Source organism: Pleurodeles waltl, chromosome 3_1, assembly GCF_031143425.1.
Source record: "Pleurodeles waltl isolate 20211129_DDA chromosome 3_1, aPleWal1.hap1.20221129, whole genome shotgun sequence".
In the NCBI taxonomy this organism is placed as follows: domain Eukaryota; kingdom Metazoa; phylum Chordata; class Amphibia; order Caudata; family Salamandridae; genus Pleurodeles; species Pleurodeles waltl.
Window position 1 is genome coordinate 1,896,671,789 of NC_090440.1, and position 18,068 is coordinate 1,896,689,856.

At 43.0% G+C, this 18,068-nt stretch overlaps 1 protein-coding gene across 4 annotated transcripts in view; it reads right to left on the bottom strand.

Moving 5' to 3' along the window:
* Positions 1 to 18,068, bottom strand: part of NBEAL1 (neurobeachin like 1) — a 672,403-nt gene that overhangs the window by 319,352 nt on the left and 334,983 nt on the right. For all 4 annotated transcript variants that reach the window (XM_069226032.1, XM_069226034.1, XM_069226033.1 and 1 more), the window contains exon 19: positions 11,695 to 11,863. In XM_069226032.1, the coding sequence (XP_069082133.1) occupies positions 11,695 to 11,863 (169 nt within the window). The remainder of the gene's footprint in view (positions 1 to 11,694; positions 11,864 to 18,068) is intronic.

Consider the following 18,068-nt stretch of genomic DNA (forward strand, 5'->3'; position numbering starts at 1 on the left):
AGCCCCCCCCAACACTGGCCTCCGGCACGGCGCATGCGCAACCCGATAATCCAATGCCTTCTCAACAGGAGAATGCCCACAGTGCTCACAGTGTCAAAAACAGAATGCCAATTCCAACTAGAACCCACATAACATTCCCCCATCCCACCCCGGGTAAACACCTCCCACAACTAGTGTCTGCCCAAACGTGTGTGTACCCCGATATCACTTCTAGTGCCCAGAAGTGGGGAACAATCGACGCTCCCGCTCGATAGCCAGATTCAGGTCCGGGCTACGCTGCAACACTCCCAAGACACACCAATTGTCCGGCCCGCACACACTGTTCCCAAAAAGTGAACTAACAACAGGGGGGGCCTCTCAGGCCCACCACTCTGCCACGGCCCCAGACCAACTGCCAACCCAGACCCCGCATCCCCAGCACCTAAAGGCAGCAGTAGACAGGAGAGAAAAAGGGCCAGAGAAGAGCCAACAGAGGGAGAGACCCCGAGCATCGACCCAAAACCAAAGTACTTGACTCCAACTACAACGGAAGGTCCAATGAATCATTCAGGTGACCTCAGCTTCCCCTTCTGGAGACAAACCACTCACAACACAGGGGGATCCGGAGCGCGAGGATGCCTCCGACGTGACAGTTTGTACCACCTACTGTGGATCATTAAAGTGAAAGTGAAATGTGAGAGACAGATACTGTATTTGCAAACAGCAAAATTAAGGACAGAGATAAGTTCACATAGTGAGAGTTAATGTGATCTAGACAGGATGACTCAGTAAGTTAAACACTCAACGTTGACCTATTCCTTGATTTGTAGGCAGGTCACAAGTCTGAATTCAGGCAAGGGTGACTCAGCCTTCTAGTTTTCTGAGGTAAACTGGGCAACACTAAAACCTGTCATTTTCAGCACTTAGAAATGAGTTGTAAGTCTGGATAAAAGACAAAGCTTCCCCCAGTGCGACTCCAATTTCAGAGAATAGGGGTTGCCTAAAGCTGTACACCTGGACCTCCACAATGACATCTTGGTGATTATAGTGGTGGCTGCTGCAAGGAAGGATGCACAGGGAGGGGTGGAGTAATTAAAAAAAAAAATGTAAATGTTTTACCTGCCGCTGCAGCCCTCTGTGTTCTTCTGCTCCCCTTGCCTTGGTTCTTCTCTTCTTGCTCCCCTCCCCACTCAATCCAGACGCTTCTCTCATGCTATTGAGAGAAGCGTCAGCATTGCCCTGAGTGGGCTGAAATGCCACTCAGTTAGGGAGTAGGAGCCTGCGCTGGTTCTCCACCTTGATGCGAAACACAGCTCGGGTGGAGAGTTCTAAGTGTGCATGTCGGTTTGCCGGCCTAATACTCCTCCTTTCCCCTGCTGACGCACAGGATGCTGGCCCCACCCCACCCTAGACTCTGCGTACTGGGTAAGCAGAAAAATAAAATAATTTTATTATCATTTTATTTTTCTGCTGCCTTTGCTCCTCTTCCATAGCGGAGGGGCCGCCCCTGGGTAATTATGGACCACGTAATGTCAGAAAGTAGTCCACTGAGGCACATGGTGGTCTGCACAGTAGCCAAAAGTTAGAATACCATCTTTTTGCAGGTTGGACTTCCTACAAATGTGGTTTCAGCCATAAGGAAAAACTTCAGATCAACCTATATGAAAACTATGTGAAATGAGGTTAATTTTAACTTACACGTTTCCAGTCTCATATGATCAATTGATTAGTTGTGAGAGTAAATAAAACTCTCAAGCGTGCAGTGGGTACTGTGGAGTAAGCACTGGGAAGGAGGTGAGACACCCTTCTAACATTCTTTCATTTTTGAGCAACATGAGGTGCTCAAAAGGTCCTATGAACTATGGTATGAGAATCTTGCCCTGACCTGCTCACTTTGGCTGAAGGAGAGTTGGGATGATGGCCAGAGGTCTATCATGAATGAAAGAGGAAACTATGTGCTAGGACCTGGCACAAGATAGTGTGGCAAATGTACAAAGTGACACTGAAGGTAGAGAATGGTGCTGATTGGGGACAAGGAAGGTCAAGAGGTCTAAATAACAAAGAATGTTTGTTTTTAGGTCTCAAGATGACAAATGAGGAGGACACCTTAGTGTTTTGAAGGCCAGTGTGGTCCATCCCATAATTAAACTGGGTATTGGCTGCAAACATTATTAATGTATCTCACATAGCAGAAACCATAAATTCACTTTTTACGGAGATGGCCGCAATCCCAGCACCAAAGGAAAACAGTGAGGAGAACAATGAGTCACTCCACATTTTGCAACAAAGACGCCCAAAGGATAGCTCATAAGATAGAGTTCCTTTCTCTTCAGATATGACAACTACACAGTAGGGAGACTACATAGTTGTTCTGAGAAAGGCCTGTTCCCACTGACTCCAGGTCAGATAAGAGTTGTTTTGCACAACATCGATAATGGAGACAACCTACCTTTAAACAGCTGCATCTGCAAGATGTCAGATAAGGTCCAGGGCAGAATCAAGGAGAAGTGGTCAAGCTGACATGCCACAAAGTCATCAAGAATTCTCTAAGTCAATGAGTAGCCCCAGTGGCTTTGATACCTAAGCAAGGTACAACAGAGTTGAGGTACTGTGTGAACTACTGTGGTTTCAAAAAGGTCACCAAGGCTGATGCCCACCCAATACAACTAGCAGATAAGCTTATGGACAAACTGGGCACAGCAAGATATTTGAGAACATTTGACCAACCAGTGCCTACTGGCAAATTCCTCTTACTTCTCAAGCAAAGGAGAATACAGTTTCTGGAACCCCAAAGGGACTAGAAGAGTTCGGGATGATGCTGTTTGGGCTTAAGCATGCCCCGTCAGCTTTCAATGTTTGATGTGGAGACCTTGCTGGGCCTAGGATTTTTCTGTTATCTATTTAGATGACACACAGTCAGCGGTAGCTGAGGAAGGGTTTTGTATGTACAGTATAGGAAGATGCAAATGATCAATGCAAGTATGTGCTAAGACTGGCAGAGGCTGTGGTCTACCTTCAACAGGTAGGTCGAGAAAAGATCCAGCTTTTATAGGTTACAGTCCAAGCAGTATTGGAGTATGGGGACCCCAGACCCAGGAGTGGACCAGACAGGGATTTCCAGGACTGACTGAGAATTAGCATAATTTTGCAGAGAATTATGGCATCATATCCGCTCCACTGATATCCAAAAAGTAGCCCAGAGAGGACAAACAGACTGTGGAATGTCAGAATGTCTTTGACACGCTGAAGAAGGCTCAAAGCAAGATGAAGAGGGACCGGAGCAGCCAGCCGCAAGGAAGCCGACCACCGTACATGAGGGGTCATGTACCATGTACTGAGGAAGAACCCAGAGGGCATGCCAGATGTCCTAGCCACGCTCCAGGAAGAGCATGGCTTGCACAGGTGTGTGATCAGGGCACAGCGTGGGGAGACAGACGGGTAGTATGAACAAAGGGGATACTGTGGGCTGTCAGCCCATGTCATTAGAGTTCTAACCAGTGCCTTAATGCTTGCCTCCCTTTGGTTGTCAGCAGGTGGTGGCAACACTGTTGAGGGAAATCTGATATTAGCCCTGATACTTATACTTGACCCTTTGACTAATTCCCTCTTCTATTTAATTTTCTTTTTCTTTTGTGTGTTTGTTTTGGATCACAACCAGAGGACTGTTCTTTAGCCTAGAGTAAGGGGGCTACTGCAAGGTATACACAAACAGAGAAGGTGGTTTTTAACAATGAAGATTCCAGAAACGTACCTGCTTTTAATTTACTTTCCTCCTGAGGGACATGCTGGGAGATTCCTGATTTCTCAAAGAAAAAGAGCCTCTAATCCTAGGGGGTCATACTTACCTTACAGACTCTACCTAAGCTAATAAAACAAGTTCTTGTAGATATCAAAGCAGTCCTCTCGCTTCTTATTACACCTTGTTAAGGCAAGAGACTTACAATCATTATAGAGAAAATGTCTTTGCATAAGATCCCTATAAAGATCTCAAGACTCATCAGAAGGTGGATAGGATAGGGCATAAGCAGAAGTCATAGTTACATAGATCATCGAAGTTGGCAGTGATGTTGCAAGGAGAGGTCGTTCAGCTCCATTCTGAAATCTGGGAGCAGGGTAGAATTGGGTGCGCTCCATAAAAAGCTTGCTTGAATGTTGCTTTTTTTCTTGAAAATTTGAGTTTCCAGGAGGATGACATCTGAGCTTCGAAGTGAGCAGGTTCTTTAAGATAACAGTGCCAGTGTCAGGTACTGGGGTGATACAGAGTGTGGGCATTTGGGCACTATACATGTCAACTTGAATATGTTTTATGCTTTGATTGGGAGCCATCTGAGGGAGATGAGGCCCTGAGTTCTGTAATTAAACCTTCTAGATCCTACTATTATCCTTGCAACTCCATAGAGGGAAGTCTTAAGTGTAGAAAATGTTTGAGTTAGATGCCTGTCACTACTCAGTGCCATGTCCCTGTAGAATGCACTGTAAAGCCAAATGCATGCTTCTAGTTTTGCATTCACATCTACTGAATGGAGAAAGAAGGAACATTTTGTGCTCAAGGAACACCAAACCAGGCCAACTCAAGCAGGTTAGCCTGTGGCCTACCAGCAGCACCACCTCAATAATGACAGTTGCCAGAATGCCTTACACAAAATGATTTCCCTCTTGTATCTGGGATGAGGCATAAGTAGGAGGAAGTAATGACTTATAACCTAGCAAGTGCCATACCCCCTGAGTAAAAACAGGGACTCATCTTAGCCACAACTGTTTTTAACCTGTCTGCAGAGGAGTTATGACAAAATGTTCCTTTAGCTAATTACTATCCACTCAATGGTGGTAGCATGGCTATTGTATGGTTACAATATGCAGGCAATCCCACCACAGTAGAAACAATGTAGTAAGCTAAACAAAATTGGTTGAACATGCTGGATAATTATGGTAGAACAAGTGTCAATATACAATGTCCCATCTAAACTCCAAAGGGGCCGAGAGTTCAAATCACACTTCAGTCGCAAAACAGGCGAGCACTCTTTTAAACCAAGCATGTATCCAAAGACTAACATCTATGATAACTGCGGTAGCTATGAAGAGCCCCAAAGGGAAAGAAGGACAGCAGAAAGACAAAAGAATCTCTATATTATCAGTCTGGGGAAACCAATAGCTCCTTCTGGAGGTATTGGCAGAATAGTGCCAATTAGTGTTATATTTAGATCAATTAGTGTATACATTCAGATAAGTTCCAAACATGTGGACATTATGTAAAAAGAAAATACCTGAGATGGCCAAGGGAAGTGTTTGCGTTGCAAAACGTACGCAAGAGAAATGGGTCACACAGGAGCTCTTAGGGATACACAGATAGACAAGAACTTGAAGTGAAAGAATAAACATCAGAAAACAACTGAAACCATTCATTATTTGAAATGGGACCTGGGTGTGAACTAAAGCAGCTCTGTACGATTTGAGCACAGCACAGAAGTTCACTCTCCATGGGATTTTGGAGGGATTCACTCACTAAGAATAACTTTACTGCAGAATTCACCAAGTATATTGTAAATCATGCGGAAATGCATCCATGTCAAGTACAGTGAAACTTACTATGATCATTTTTTTTTGTTTTTTTTGTTGTTGTCCTCATTCAGCCCCCCTTACTGAGACACCTCTTTGTTCCTGTAACCTTTTCGCCCTTTTGACTAAGAAGAGAGACTCAAGTCAGGGGGTGCACCTTTGTAACTCCCGGTCTGCCTAAACAGACCTGCCGAGGCGTCGAACGGTGCTTAATCATTGGACTGAGGCAAAGAAAAGATCATTGGGACAGTTTCACATAGATACCCGGCAGTACACTTAGCAGGGGAGCAAATTTAGGCTATTCCCTGCCAATTTAATAATGGTGACCACATTTCTACGCTTTTCTTTGAGCCCTGCACATTTAGGTCCATATTTGCCGCACGGAGAGCAGCATTCAACCAGTCTGTATAGCTCGGAGAGTACTCCTTCAACCATTTTTTGCAGATTTCATTCCGTCCCAGCACAATTACATAGAACACAAATGAACGATTAGTTTTGTTCACCCTTTTCCATATCACCTCATCCTGGAGCTGCCCAAAAATAATTAATGGGAGTGATACATTAATTTTCCAGCCTAACATAGATGATAATGCCCTAAAAACCTCCTCCCAGAACAACCGGATAGCGGGGCAGTCCCAGAACATGTGTATATCCGTTGCTCCTAGCCCACCACATTTCGGACACTTGATCACCTCCCCCTTCTTAAATTTGGACAGTTTTGCCAGAGATATGTATGCTCTATGTAGAGTATAAAGATGGTTTTTCCTTAATGGGGCCGGCTTCACTACTTCATACAATGTCGTATACGACTTCTTCCACCATGACCCAATCTTGTCGCCTAACATCACCTTGCCCCATAACTTGCTTGGTAGGTCATCCTTGCCATTCCTTGGAGCACTTTTAGTTTAACTTTTTTGAAAAATTTAGGGTCACCAAATTTAAATAGAAAAGACCGTAAGCCCCCTTTTTCAGACAACACCATAGCCTTATACATTCTGCCCACTGCTGAACCGTCTGGGGATATAAACAGCAACCTTGAGTTTTTAAACAAGAAAGCCCACGCATAATATGTCAAATCAGGGAGAGCCAGTCCTATTTTTTCCCTCCTTCTGCGTAGTTTTTTCCATGATATCCTCGCCCCCTTTGAGTTCCAGATGAAACTACTTATCGCTTGTTGCGTTTTATCTAGGTGTCCCTTGTGCATTGCCAAGGGTATAGCTGAAAACACAAAGTTCCATTTGGGCAGAATAAACATCTTAATTAGATTTATCCTCCCAAGAATCGTCAAAGGGAGACATGCCCATTTTTGTAGCATAATTTTACATTCTACTAATAACTTTCGAGCATTCCTTTCTGCTAAGTCCTTCAAATTTTGGGTCACTAAGATACCCAGGTACCGTATTTCCTGCTTATTTGTTATTGACCCTACTTCCATATTCCACTGCATAGTTTCTGTTTTCCCCACATTAATCCGGTACCCTGATATCCTTCCAAATTGTTCAGCCAGATCTTTGACTGTGTTAAAGGCCAGGGGCAGGTTATTAGTATATATTAGTAGATCATCTGCATATAAAGAAATTTTCTTTTCCCAGCCATTGCAGCAGAAGGGCGAGATAAGAGGGTTTTGTCTGATTTTTCTAGCAAATGGCTCAATATACAGATTGAACAATACCGGCGACAGGGGGCAGCCCTGCCTCGTACCTCTTGAAATAGTAATAGGGCCCGTAAGTTTACCGTTCACCAAAATCTTAGCACAAGGGGATGTATAAATCCGGTCAATTACCCCACAAAACTTGGAGCCTAAATTGGCCCACCTCAAAACCGATTTCAAAAAATTCCAATTAACTTGGTCGAAAGCCTTCATTGCGTCTAAAATAATAACTGCCAAAGGCGACCCAAACGTTGTGGCCATATCTATTGCCCCGATCAGTTTGAAAGTTAATTCATGCAAATATCTGCCTTTAGAAAAGCCTTTTTGATCGGGGTGCACTAGATTATTCGCTATCCTACTCAGCCTATGCGCTAGAAGCTTAGCTAGCAGTTTATAATCGCTGTTCAGCAATGATATAGGCCTGTATGAGGCACACTTCGCTGGATTTTTATCCGGTTTCAAAATTAAGGAGATCACCGCTTCATTCCATGAAAGAGGAATATCATTGCCAAATTCCAGGATCCCTCGAAACAATTCTGTCAATACTGGGATAACTGAGTCCCCTAATACCTTATAAACTTCCACTGGAATACCATCCGGGCCTGGCGCCGTTCTCGACTTACTACTAGTCAGGATTCTCCTAATTTCCTCAGCCCTTATTGGGGCGTTCAATGCTTCCTTCTCCTGCAACGATAAACCTAAAAATCTATCAGCCCCCATCCAATCCGTTACCATACCTTCATCCACCTCTAGCCTTTCCGAATACAGTTGTGAATTTTTTTTCGAAATGCCGATTCTATTGCCGCCTCATCTGTTCTTTTTTCACCTGAATGCACCACTTCAACCTCCTTGATGTAGTTCCTAACACGATCAGCTTTGCCTTTCCAGGCTAACAACTTCCCCGCATTTTCACCGTATTCGAAATGGGCCAGTTTGCTTGCTTCTCATTTGCTTTGAATTCTTCCCTGTAGTATCTTTTCCAACTGGCTTCTCAACCCATCCCAGCTGGCCCTCAATGCCTCCGTCTCCCCTGCTTCAATTATTTTAACTTTATATTTTCGCATTTCCTGCTCCAGCGCATAAATCTCTTCTTTCTGCCGTTTATGTTTCTGGATGGAACAACTCCTTAACTCCCCACGGATGACCGCTTTAAACGTGTCCCATACTACAGATAAAGGAGCGGAGCCCAAGTTTACACTAAAAAAGAATTCGGCTTCCTTACGCAGCTTTAGCAACACCTCCTGATCTAATAACAATGTCCGATCAATCGTCCACCGGTCACTACAACTTGTCTGACGAAAGCACATATTTAACACCACCGCAGAGTGATCTGATAAATGCGAGGGCAGATACGCAATATTCTTCACCTCCTCTCTCAAACGCATATCTAATAGAAAATAATCAATTCGCGACACATGTCTATATTTCTTATTAAAAAAAGAAAAGTCCCTGCTATTCCCTGCCCTTTGCCTCCAAATATCGCACAAACCAAATTCCTTCATCATTCTCCTTAAATACTGTTGCGACTTAGGTGTACCTCGTGATTTACAGTTATGCATATCCAACTCATTGTCTAATACCACATTGAAGTCACCCATCAAAATCACCGGGTCCGAAAATTCCAGAAGATGAGAAAAAAGCTGCTTTAAGGGTTCTATATCGTCGCAGTTGGGCCCATAGTAGCCTGCTAAGACCAGATTCCGACCCCCAAATTGTATTTTAGCTATCACCCATCGCCCTGCTAAATCTGATCTAGACTCCAGGATTACCACACCCCCCTGCTGTGCATGTTTAACTAAAATTGCCACCCCTTTATTATGATAGTTGTGTTCTGTACATGCAAATGTTCGAACCCATCTTAGTTTTTGTATTATGTTAGTACACTCCACCTTTGTGAGATGCGTTTCCTGCAAAACTAAAATTTGTGCCGTAGAATCCTGCAGATACTGTAATATTCATTCCCTTCTTCCTCGCACCCTTAAACCATTGACATTCCATGAAAGAATTTGTAATGGTTTATTCTGCACCCTCTGGCTTCCCTCCCTGCTAACCATCTATCAATCTTAGGTAACAGATAGCTGGGCTGAACGAGGCACTACTTTTTACTTTCTTCCAACTCCCCCTCCCCAACCCTAAACCTCCCCCCCCCTCCCCAACCCCTTCCCCCCCACCCCCACCCATGGAGAACCCCCCCCAACTAAGGACCATAATGATCCAATTTTTAGAGCGCCCCAGGTTCCTGGGAGAATTTCATCATTGCACCTTACATGCAGCCTTATTCAGTAGACTGCCCATTTTTTACCACAACCAATAATTCATCCGCTTCACTAATGTCTCTGATGTTATACATTTTGCTGTTATACATGACCCTAAGGAAGGCTGGAAATTTCAGCTGGACCGAGACCCCCAAAGATTTGAAAATCTCCAACCGTTTCCCCAGTTCCCACTGCCTATCCATAGTCACCCTGGATAGGTCAGATCTAATCTCAAACACAATATCCTTCACTTTTAAGGACTTCTGTTTCAATGCTCTAGATAAAATATTTTCCTTCATCTGGTACAACAAAAAGTTTATCAAAATTTTCCGAGGTCTACTACTGTTTGTTCGTAGCTTAAAGGGGTCTCGATGGATTCTCTGGATATCCTTCCCGATTTCATCCTCGGTCTCCTCCAGATCCACCGCTGATTTGATTAGTGATACTACAAAGGCTTTAAGATCGCTCCCTTCCGCACCTTCCGGCACTTTCAGCAGTTTTAGATTATTTCTTCTTGAATAGTTTTCCATCTGCTCCACCCTGTTTTTTAGAGCCTGTTCGCTCCTCTTCAATGTATCGATCTCGCCCTTATGCTGTACCAGCTCCTCCTTCATACCCCCCCATCGCTTCTTCCAGGGCCTGCGTTCTTTCCATTACGCCATCAATTTTTTTTTCTAAATTAGCACAAACCTCTCTTATCTCCCCTTGATTTACTTCTGAGTTCGCAAAGCCCTTTTTTACATCCTCAGAAATGGACAAGATTAACGCCTCCAACGAGGAACTCAGTAAAGGGGAGATCACTGAGGCAGCTTGAGGGGGCTCCAGCACTGCCAACTTAGTAGCAAAGTCTTGAACCTCTGAAGGGTTATTGTTTGGAGTCTGAACTTGTACTAGGGCCGTCTGTTCTTCTCCTGGCCGTGGCGGGGGGGACCTCGTCCCCTCCCTGCCCTCATCCGTACCATTTTCCACCTGCCTGGTGGTAACCTCCATTGCAACTCTAATCTGCCCAGGGGTAAGTGTAACTACCTCAGGTCTCACTTTAAAAAAAGACCTTAGAGAGGGCGTCAACTTATCTCTACCCTTAAGCTTGCTCTCTCCCGCTTTCCTCCCCGCACTCCTACCTCCTTCCCCAGATTTAGGTCTCCGGATTTTTTTTTTGCTGATCCTCCCTTGTCCCCCTTCTCCTCTGTAATCGCAACCAAATTGTCCTGGGGCGACTGGACCGTCCCCTCCACTCTTGTTAAGGGAAGCGGGGGAGCAGGGAAGACGCCCCTCCCCCCCCCACGCTGCCTCACCGTTTTCTTCCTGGCTCCCTTCTCTGGATTCTCTTTGGGTTGCTCTCCCAGCCGCAACTTCTCGGTTGCTGCTCCGCCCGTTCTGCTGCTGCAGCTACCGCTGCCGCTATTCCCCCAAAGGGGAATTCGCACCACGCTTTTACGGGTCCGGCGCAGCTCCAGCGCGCCCCGGTGCCACCAGACAGCCCCCGCTGTCCTCCAGACTGCCTCGGGTCTCACTAATTGCGGCGCGCACATCTGTGTGCTTGCAGCCCGCAGCCCGCTCGGCCACCGCGACCTGCCACGCCCCCAGGAACCGGAACAGGTAGCGCCCTAGCGCGCTACGTGACCTCCGTAGCCCGCCATGTTCTCCCCCCCTCAATGAAACTTACTATAATCATTGGTTGTTGTCCGATGATTGTACATTTTTAAACAAAGGTCTTGACATCCTCAACACCAACACCATATATAGTTCAACTGAAACACACACTGGGAGTATGTAACCAGAAGACAAATGGTACCATGTCCTAGTTCACCATAATGTGTCACAGGTTTGGTTACGTGACCTATCTTACTATAAAGGTATGCTTTACAAGGTGATTCTGGTTAATAAACAGATAAGGGTCAAAGGAACAGGGTGGAGGTGGACATTCCATGAGTATCATATGACAGCTGGGTGTGAACTGGTTGTTATTAATTGTTACTTTGTACTTCTGCCAGCACAGGAAAATGTAGTCAAACTTCATCACAATGGTAAATGACACCCACATTCATAAGATTTTCTTGCATGAAGTGGAATCAACAGGTATTTCTATACTACATCCAGTCAATGTAATCATTAAAAAATATATTTTTGAATGCCATCTGAAGAAGAGGCATGTATCACATTCTGTTGTGGTTTTGAACAAGAGAAACTTTCAAAATATCTTTACAACCCAGCTAATTTTGTTTCTCTACCAGATGATCAACCAAATCCTACCTGAAGCCTTTGGCGAAGAAAGCAAAACCCAGTCTCCTTCAACTGGTGCCGTTCCATCAACCACTGCAAGGTCACCATCCACTTTCTCTGGTGCCTGTCCACTGAGACTGCTGATCTGCTCCAGCAGCGGAAACAGCACATTCAACCCGCCTATACAATTCATCATGTCCTGTCAAAAAAAAACTTTTATTGCCAGCTTTTGAAAAGCATGAACAGCAATGATTAGGCGAGCAGAGCTTCAAGACAAATATGAAAAATGAAAGGCAATCAATAGATAAAATAGAACATTATAACAGAATAATTAATATATGACAGAGTGAAAATGCAATATTCTATATTACACATTACAAAACATCAGGAGAAGAGATTTTCAATAAATTCATTTCAAATAGTATAACTGCAAAGATCTGTCAGTTAAATCCTTGGCAAATTGTTCTGTTTAAGGGAATTGCTGTCCAAAAATCATTGGATAGTTTTGTATCTTTTTTTCGTTTTGGAAATTCATAAAGTATTGCCAATTATCAATATAATTAAATTATGTTCATGAAGCGTATGTTTAGAGACGTAGAGGCAATGGGGCCTCATCCAACCAACAAAGTTTGATTTTCAGAGAAACCAAAACAACTAAAACAAATTCAATTAAGTTATTTCGCACAGATGAAGTCTTTATTAATTTCATACATTTGATTCTTTGCTAGTTTTCAAAATAATGTACGTCTCTTCTTTAAGATGGCGAAAGAAACGACCTATGTGGCTCTAGAAGCTGGTGTACCCAAAATATGTATTTATCCATCTAACAAAAGCATTATCGTTGGCTAATCACTTGTTTTAAAAGACTACCATAGGGTGATGATCCCATATCAGGTAAGGTGCATCATCATATTTTCTGGCCCAATTATTAAATTCAGCATATTGATACTAAACTCTCTGAAAAAGCTAAAGAAACTTGGGAAAGACATCCAATGATTTTCAGATTAATGGACATGATTTACATCCATCATCCTCTACAGAAAACTGGTTGAAAGCTGCTCTTCAGACTGCAATCGTGGCTCCCATATGCCTTGTACTATTTCAACTACGCTCTAACAAATGAAGGCTTCTTTCTGTGTTGTGTGCAGTCCCTTTTTTGCAGCACTTTTTAACTAAAAAAAGGAAAAAAGCAAAGTGCAATTGTAGTATATAGTATCATTTCAAACATACCAATCAAGTAATAAAGAGAGTGGGGCAGGAGGGGATTGGGAACAGGGAGGTAGACAAGAAATGAGAGACAGAAGGGAAACAGAGAGTGGACACATGGAACAAGCCAGGAATGTAGCAGTAGTTCACATCTTCACAACCAGCAAATAAGAAGCATAAATGGAATAACATTCACATTTCAGATATGCGTTAGTACATCATTTGAGTATAAGTGTATAGGGTGCCAGCAGATGATGTGTAATTATGGTGCAAAAATAAAGCTAACTGACAACACTGTCTATATTAATAGCAGAGTTCAAGTATTCAAGTGTAGACAAGTACATGTTAAAGCACTGCGCCTCTTGGGTTAGATTAGGTTCCGTAAGACAGCCACGTATTCTATACTTATTTGTCCTACACAGAACATCACTCAAATTACAGCCTGAAGATTATCTACTTCTCATACTGAATTGACATAAAGATATAGAGGAACTTATTGCAGAGATAAGAGGAAACATAAGAAGGGAGAAACATAATACAATGCTGTTAATCCTTATCTAAATTTCTAAGGAAGGGACCACACTACTGGTCATATTCAGACGTTGCCGTTCACCTTATAGGTGGTGTGCTCATTATATACTATCCTGGTCAGATCGATAAGCATTCATCTTTTGTGGGCAATGTAACACATCTCCAATGCTTGGGAATACACATTTTAGCACCAGCAAGTGACAATGTCAGCCTTCTGTGGAAGTCTGCATTTAAACCTGTAACGTATGTGACATCATTAATGAAAGCTAGGTGAATGGATGGAGAAAGGTGTAAAAAGTGTATATGAGACAACTCTAAACACGCCAATATTGTTGAAGCATATTACAAAGCCATAATAGTGATATGCCGCAGTGTGGTTCAGTGCATCTCCAGCAGGTCAGTGGGCAACAAACCAACCCTATTTTAATCATTGTGGCAACCAATACCTTGAGTGTAAGAGTTTGAAATACAAAGATTTCCTATTAGTTTCCTGAAGAACCGTGTAATTAATTTCTAATACAGGGAAAAGGAGATGTAAAAACCCGGGGACTGCAATGTCTTAAAACAGCTAACATTTATTGTGGGACTGTCATCCCCAGAAGTGGGTGATGTCCCTAGAATCCACAAATACAAGAACAGCCATAGATATGTAGGGTAGACAGTTTATGTGTTTTTCAATTAGATAAATCTCTAGCATTCAATACGAACAAGATAAAAAAAGATTATTGACAGTATTTGCTTTTTCTTAAGCAATTAGGTCAGCCAACACGTGTTTCACCCGTTGTGCGACACCATAATAGGGCTGCATAAGGTCTCTATGCCAGCAATGTCTGAATCACCTTAGCTAGTGGCTGTAGGGCCAAAAGGAACAGTAGGGGTGAGGGGGAACAACTCTGCTGAGTACCACAGATAATCAGAACCAAGTACAATGAATGTCCCCCACAGTTACTATGCGCAGTTGCATCACAATATAGCCAATCTACCTTAGTGATACAGTTTTGGCTCAGGCTTTGGCTCACAAGGGTATAGACAAGGTATCCTTCACTCAAGTCTGTCAAAATCCTTCTCCACATCCAACAAGAGGGTCAATGCTTTGTCTTCCTGATCCTAAGTGATCAATAATATATGCACCAGAGTATGTATATGGTTTCTGGATTACACCCCATTGCAAATCCCACCTGTGACTCATGTATTATTACAGTAGGAAGTACTTTTATCAATTATGTGGTCAGTATTTCTTAAAGGATTTTCATATCTACTATAATAAGGGAAATTAAACAGTTGAGAGGGTCTTTCCTAGTCTTGGACATCAGCAATATTATTACCTTATTGGATATAGGCAACAAGCCAGACGGTTCAGCCTCCTTGTAGGTCTCATATACAAATAGAACCAACAACAGATCCGCAATTTCCTTCCCAATATTTTCTCCCTCAACTATGTTTCTACCCTCTGAAGAAAAGGAAAGGAGTGCCAATTGTTGCAAGAATACATCCTCTATTTTGGTAGTGTTAAGTTGCTCCAAATCATAGAGGTATTTATAGCATTCAGCAACCCTTCTGTGATAGCCACAAGATATCTCACCAAGGCCATCTGATTCTTAATCACCAAGATCGGACAATGAAATTCCCTCTAGTTTAGCAATGCTGCCAGCAGACGCCCAGCCCTCTCTCCTCTCTTAGTGTCCTAGTTTTAGCTTTATTAAATGATGTTCAGCAAATTGAGAATGTTTAAGACGGTTTTGGTCACATCCAGTCTTATTCTCGGATTGGGAGTCTGGTAATAGAGCTGTTTCAAGTCTTTAATTTCCTGTTTTAATTTTTCCGGGTGCTCTGACACCCTTCCTTTGGCTAATGCAGAATCTAGCATTAATTGGCCTCACGTTACCTTCCTCGCTGCCCACATAATCTGTGCAAAGGCAAGTAATTCTACATTATTAGTGATGTATTCTTGTTTGTGTCCTTAATGGTTTCTTTTTCATCTATACACCATTGCTATCATACGCCGATGTGCCAAACGTGCATCAAGTAAATGAAATGCCAATGAAAGGTGGATCGGAGTATGATCTGTCAACCTGCCTGTAGGGATGTTGCAGCTGCATACATCCAGCAGCACAGGGTCTTGTACAACCACGTAGTCAGTCCTAGACACTAATCCATGTACACGTAACATTAAAGTATAGTCACGGTGGGTTGGTTGTGTCAGACGCCTCATATTTATCAGATCATGATCTGCCATTACATTGTTACTAACTGCTCTATCATCCCCATTAGCCCTATCTATCAGGTTGGCCGTCTAGGACATCTAGGACAATGTTCCAATCACCACCTATTATATTCTTAGTATCAGCAAATTCCACAAGTCTGGACGGATGAGCAAAAGGCCCACTGGCCTACACTGTAAGCTTATATCCAGCCTATAATAACCGTGGTGGCCAGCATCTTCAGCTTGGCAGAAACAAATTGGCCTTCCATGTCTGTCCAGGTTGTGGGGCAAGGAACAGTTAATGAACATGACACTTCCATATTTCTTAGAGCAGCTCTGTGTCTGTGACTGTGCACTCTGCTAGTTTACTATATGACTACTGTGGTGGACCAGGACACTCCTTACTTTTAATGTCTGCAGACAAGTGTGTTTTCTGTAACATTGCAATGCCTTTATGTGTGCATGATTTGTGTACAAATAGTGCAGGACTTGTTCCTGTCTTATGAAGTGAGAGACAATTTATATAGAGGGAGATAACATTTAGGGGCTTTTTCAGTGTCATAGCAGTCATCTTAACTTAATAAGCTGTGTCACTATGGTAGAAAACTTTGTGATCCAGAAACCTTTGATTATCAATGCAGACAGCTTAGACAATGTACTGCTAGGAAGAAGAAAAGAAAGGACGCAGAAAAGAGAAGAACTACTTCTCCAGACAAAAGCCCCAGGGCTGTACTATGTAGCAAAATAGATCTAGCAAAAAAATGAGTATGGAATAGCAAGTGCAGAAGAGATCGCATGCTCTTGTTCCTCGGACTGAAACAGGAGGTGGGAGATAAGGAAAGGTGGGTGGAGGGAGACACTCACAATATAACTGAGGACGAAAATGAGAAATAAGAGCAAGCAACTGAGCCAGGGAAGGAGGGAGGGGTGAAGGAGTAGGAAAAGAGGAGGAACAGCATAATTTAGGCATCGAAGAAGGAGCAGGGTTGGTAGAGATGGTAATAACAAAGAAGATGGCTACTCAAAAATAGGATCCGAAAAGCCTAGAACTCTGACGAGGGGACTATCTGTAACACAAAGTTCAGATAAAGGAGGTAGACATTTTTCAAATGATTGAGAAAACATGAAACATGCAAAAGATACAAAGAATTAATGAATATTAAAGAATATTGGGTCTAATGTGTAAAAGGAACATAGGAGGAGAAACTACCAAAATATTGCTTAAGTAGTGAAGAAAATTAGTTACTTACCTGTAACTGTAGTTCTCCAGTATTGGAATCTTTCATAGATTCACATGCTTGAATCATTCCCACTCGTCGAGATGGGAGCCCCCGGTACAATTACACAAGTAGTGTTGAAACATATTAATACAAGGGCCCTAGGCCTCTTCAATTTAATAGTCTATAATAGTCATTTTAAGAAAAAGGACCAAACTTGAGTATCCACCAATCAGACGAAACCACCCTCTAGAATCCTCCTGAGAAAAGCTCCAGCATCTCAGATTTTCCAAGCACAAGTGCATTAAGGACAGGAACAGAAAGAGAGAGGTGAAAGTGAGCTTCTCCGGGGAAGCGGGAAGGTCGCATGTGAATCTATGAAAGATTCCAGTACCGGAGAACTACAGTTACAGGTAAGTAACTAATTTTCTTACTCCAGTATTGGAACTTTCATAGATTCACATGCTTGAATCAGAGTAACAAGCAGTACTTATGCACATTGGAACATTGTAGCCATGTACGTCACAAAATGCCTGCATATATAAACACATATATATATATATATATATATAAAGCAATACTCTAAACAAAATATCGTCTGTTAACCCCATCCTTACTTCTCTCCCTTTTCTCTTCTTTTCTTCTCTTTTTATTTTTTTTTTAACATGAAGAGCATTGGATCTGTATTCAAAAGTAACAAGACATAAACAATGTGCATACCTGATCTAGGATGGAGGGATGAAAGAGATGGCTCACCTTCACCTGAATAGGTTCCTGAGGACTGCCTGACCCACTGCTACCTCTCCTTGAGATAGTGCTTCCAAGCAGTAATGTTGTGTAAATGTATAGCAGCTTTTCCATGTCGCTGCTCTGCAAATGTGTTGCAGAGGAACCCCTGCAAACAGTGCCGCTGAGGAAGAAACTGCCCATGTTAGTGAGCACGGACCGATGAATGCAGTGGTTTGCCCGCTGCTTGATGGCAGAAACGAATGGCTGAGGATATCCATCTGGCTATACTCTGCTTGCAGAGCGGTTGACCTCGTCTGGGTGCACTGTAAGCTACGAACAATTGATTGGAGCAGCGAAAGGACTTAGTCCTATACAGGTAGAATTTAACACATCTCTTAATGTCTAAGGAGTGTAACGCTCTTTCCACAGGAGTATATGGATGTGGAAAAAAGGTTTTAAAAACTAAGGGCTCATTCATGTGGAAATCAGAAGGGACCTTCGGTATGAAATGCGGGTTG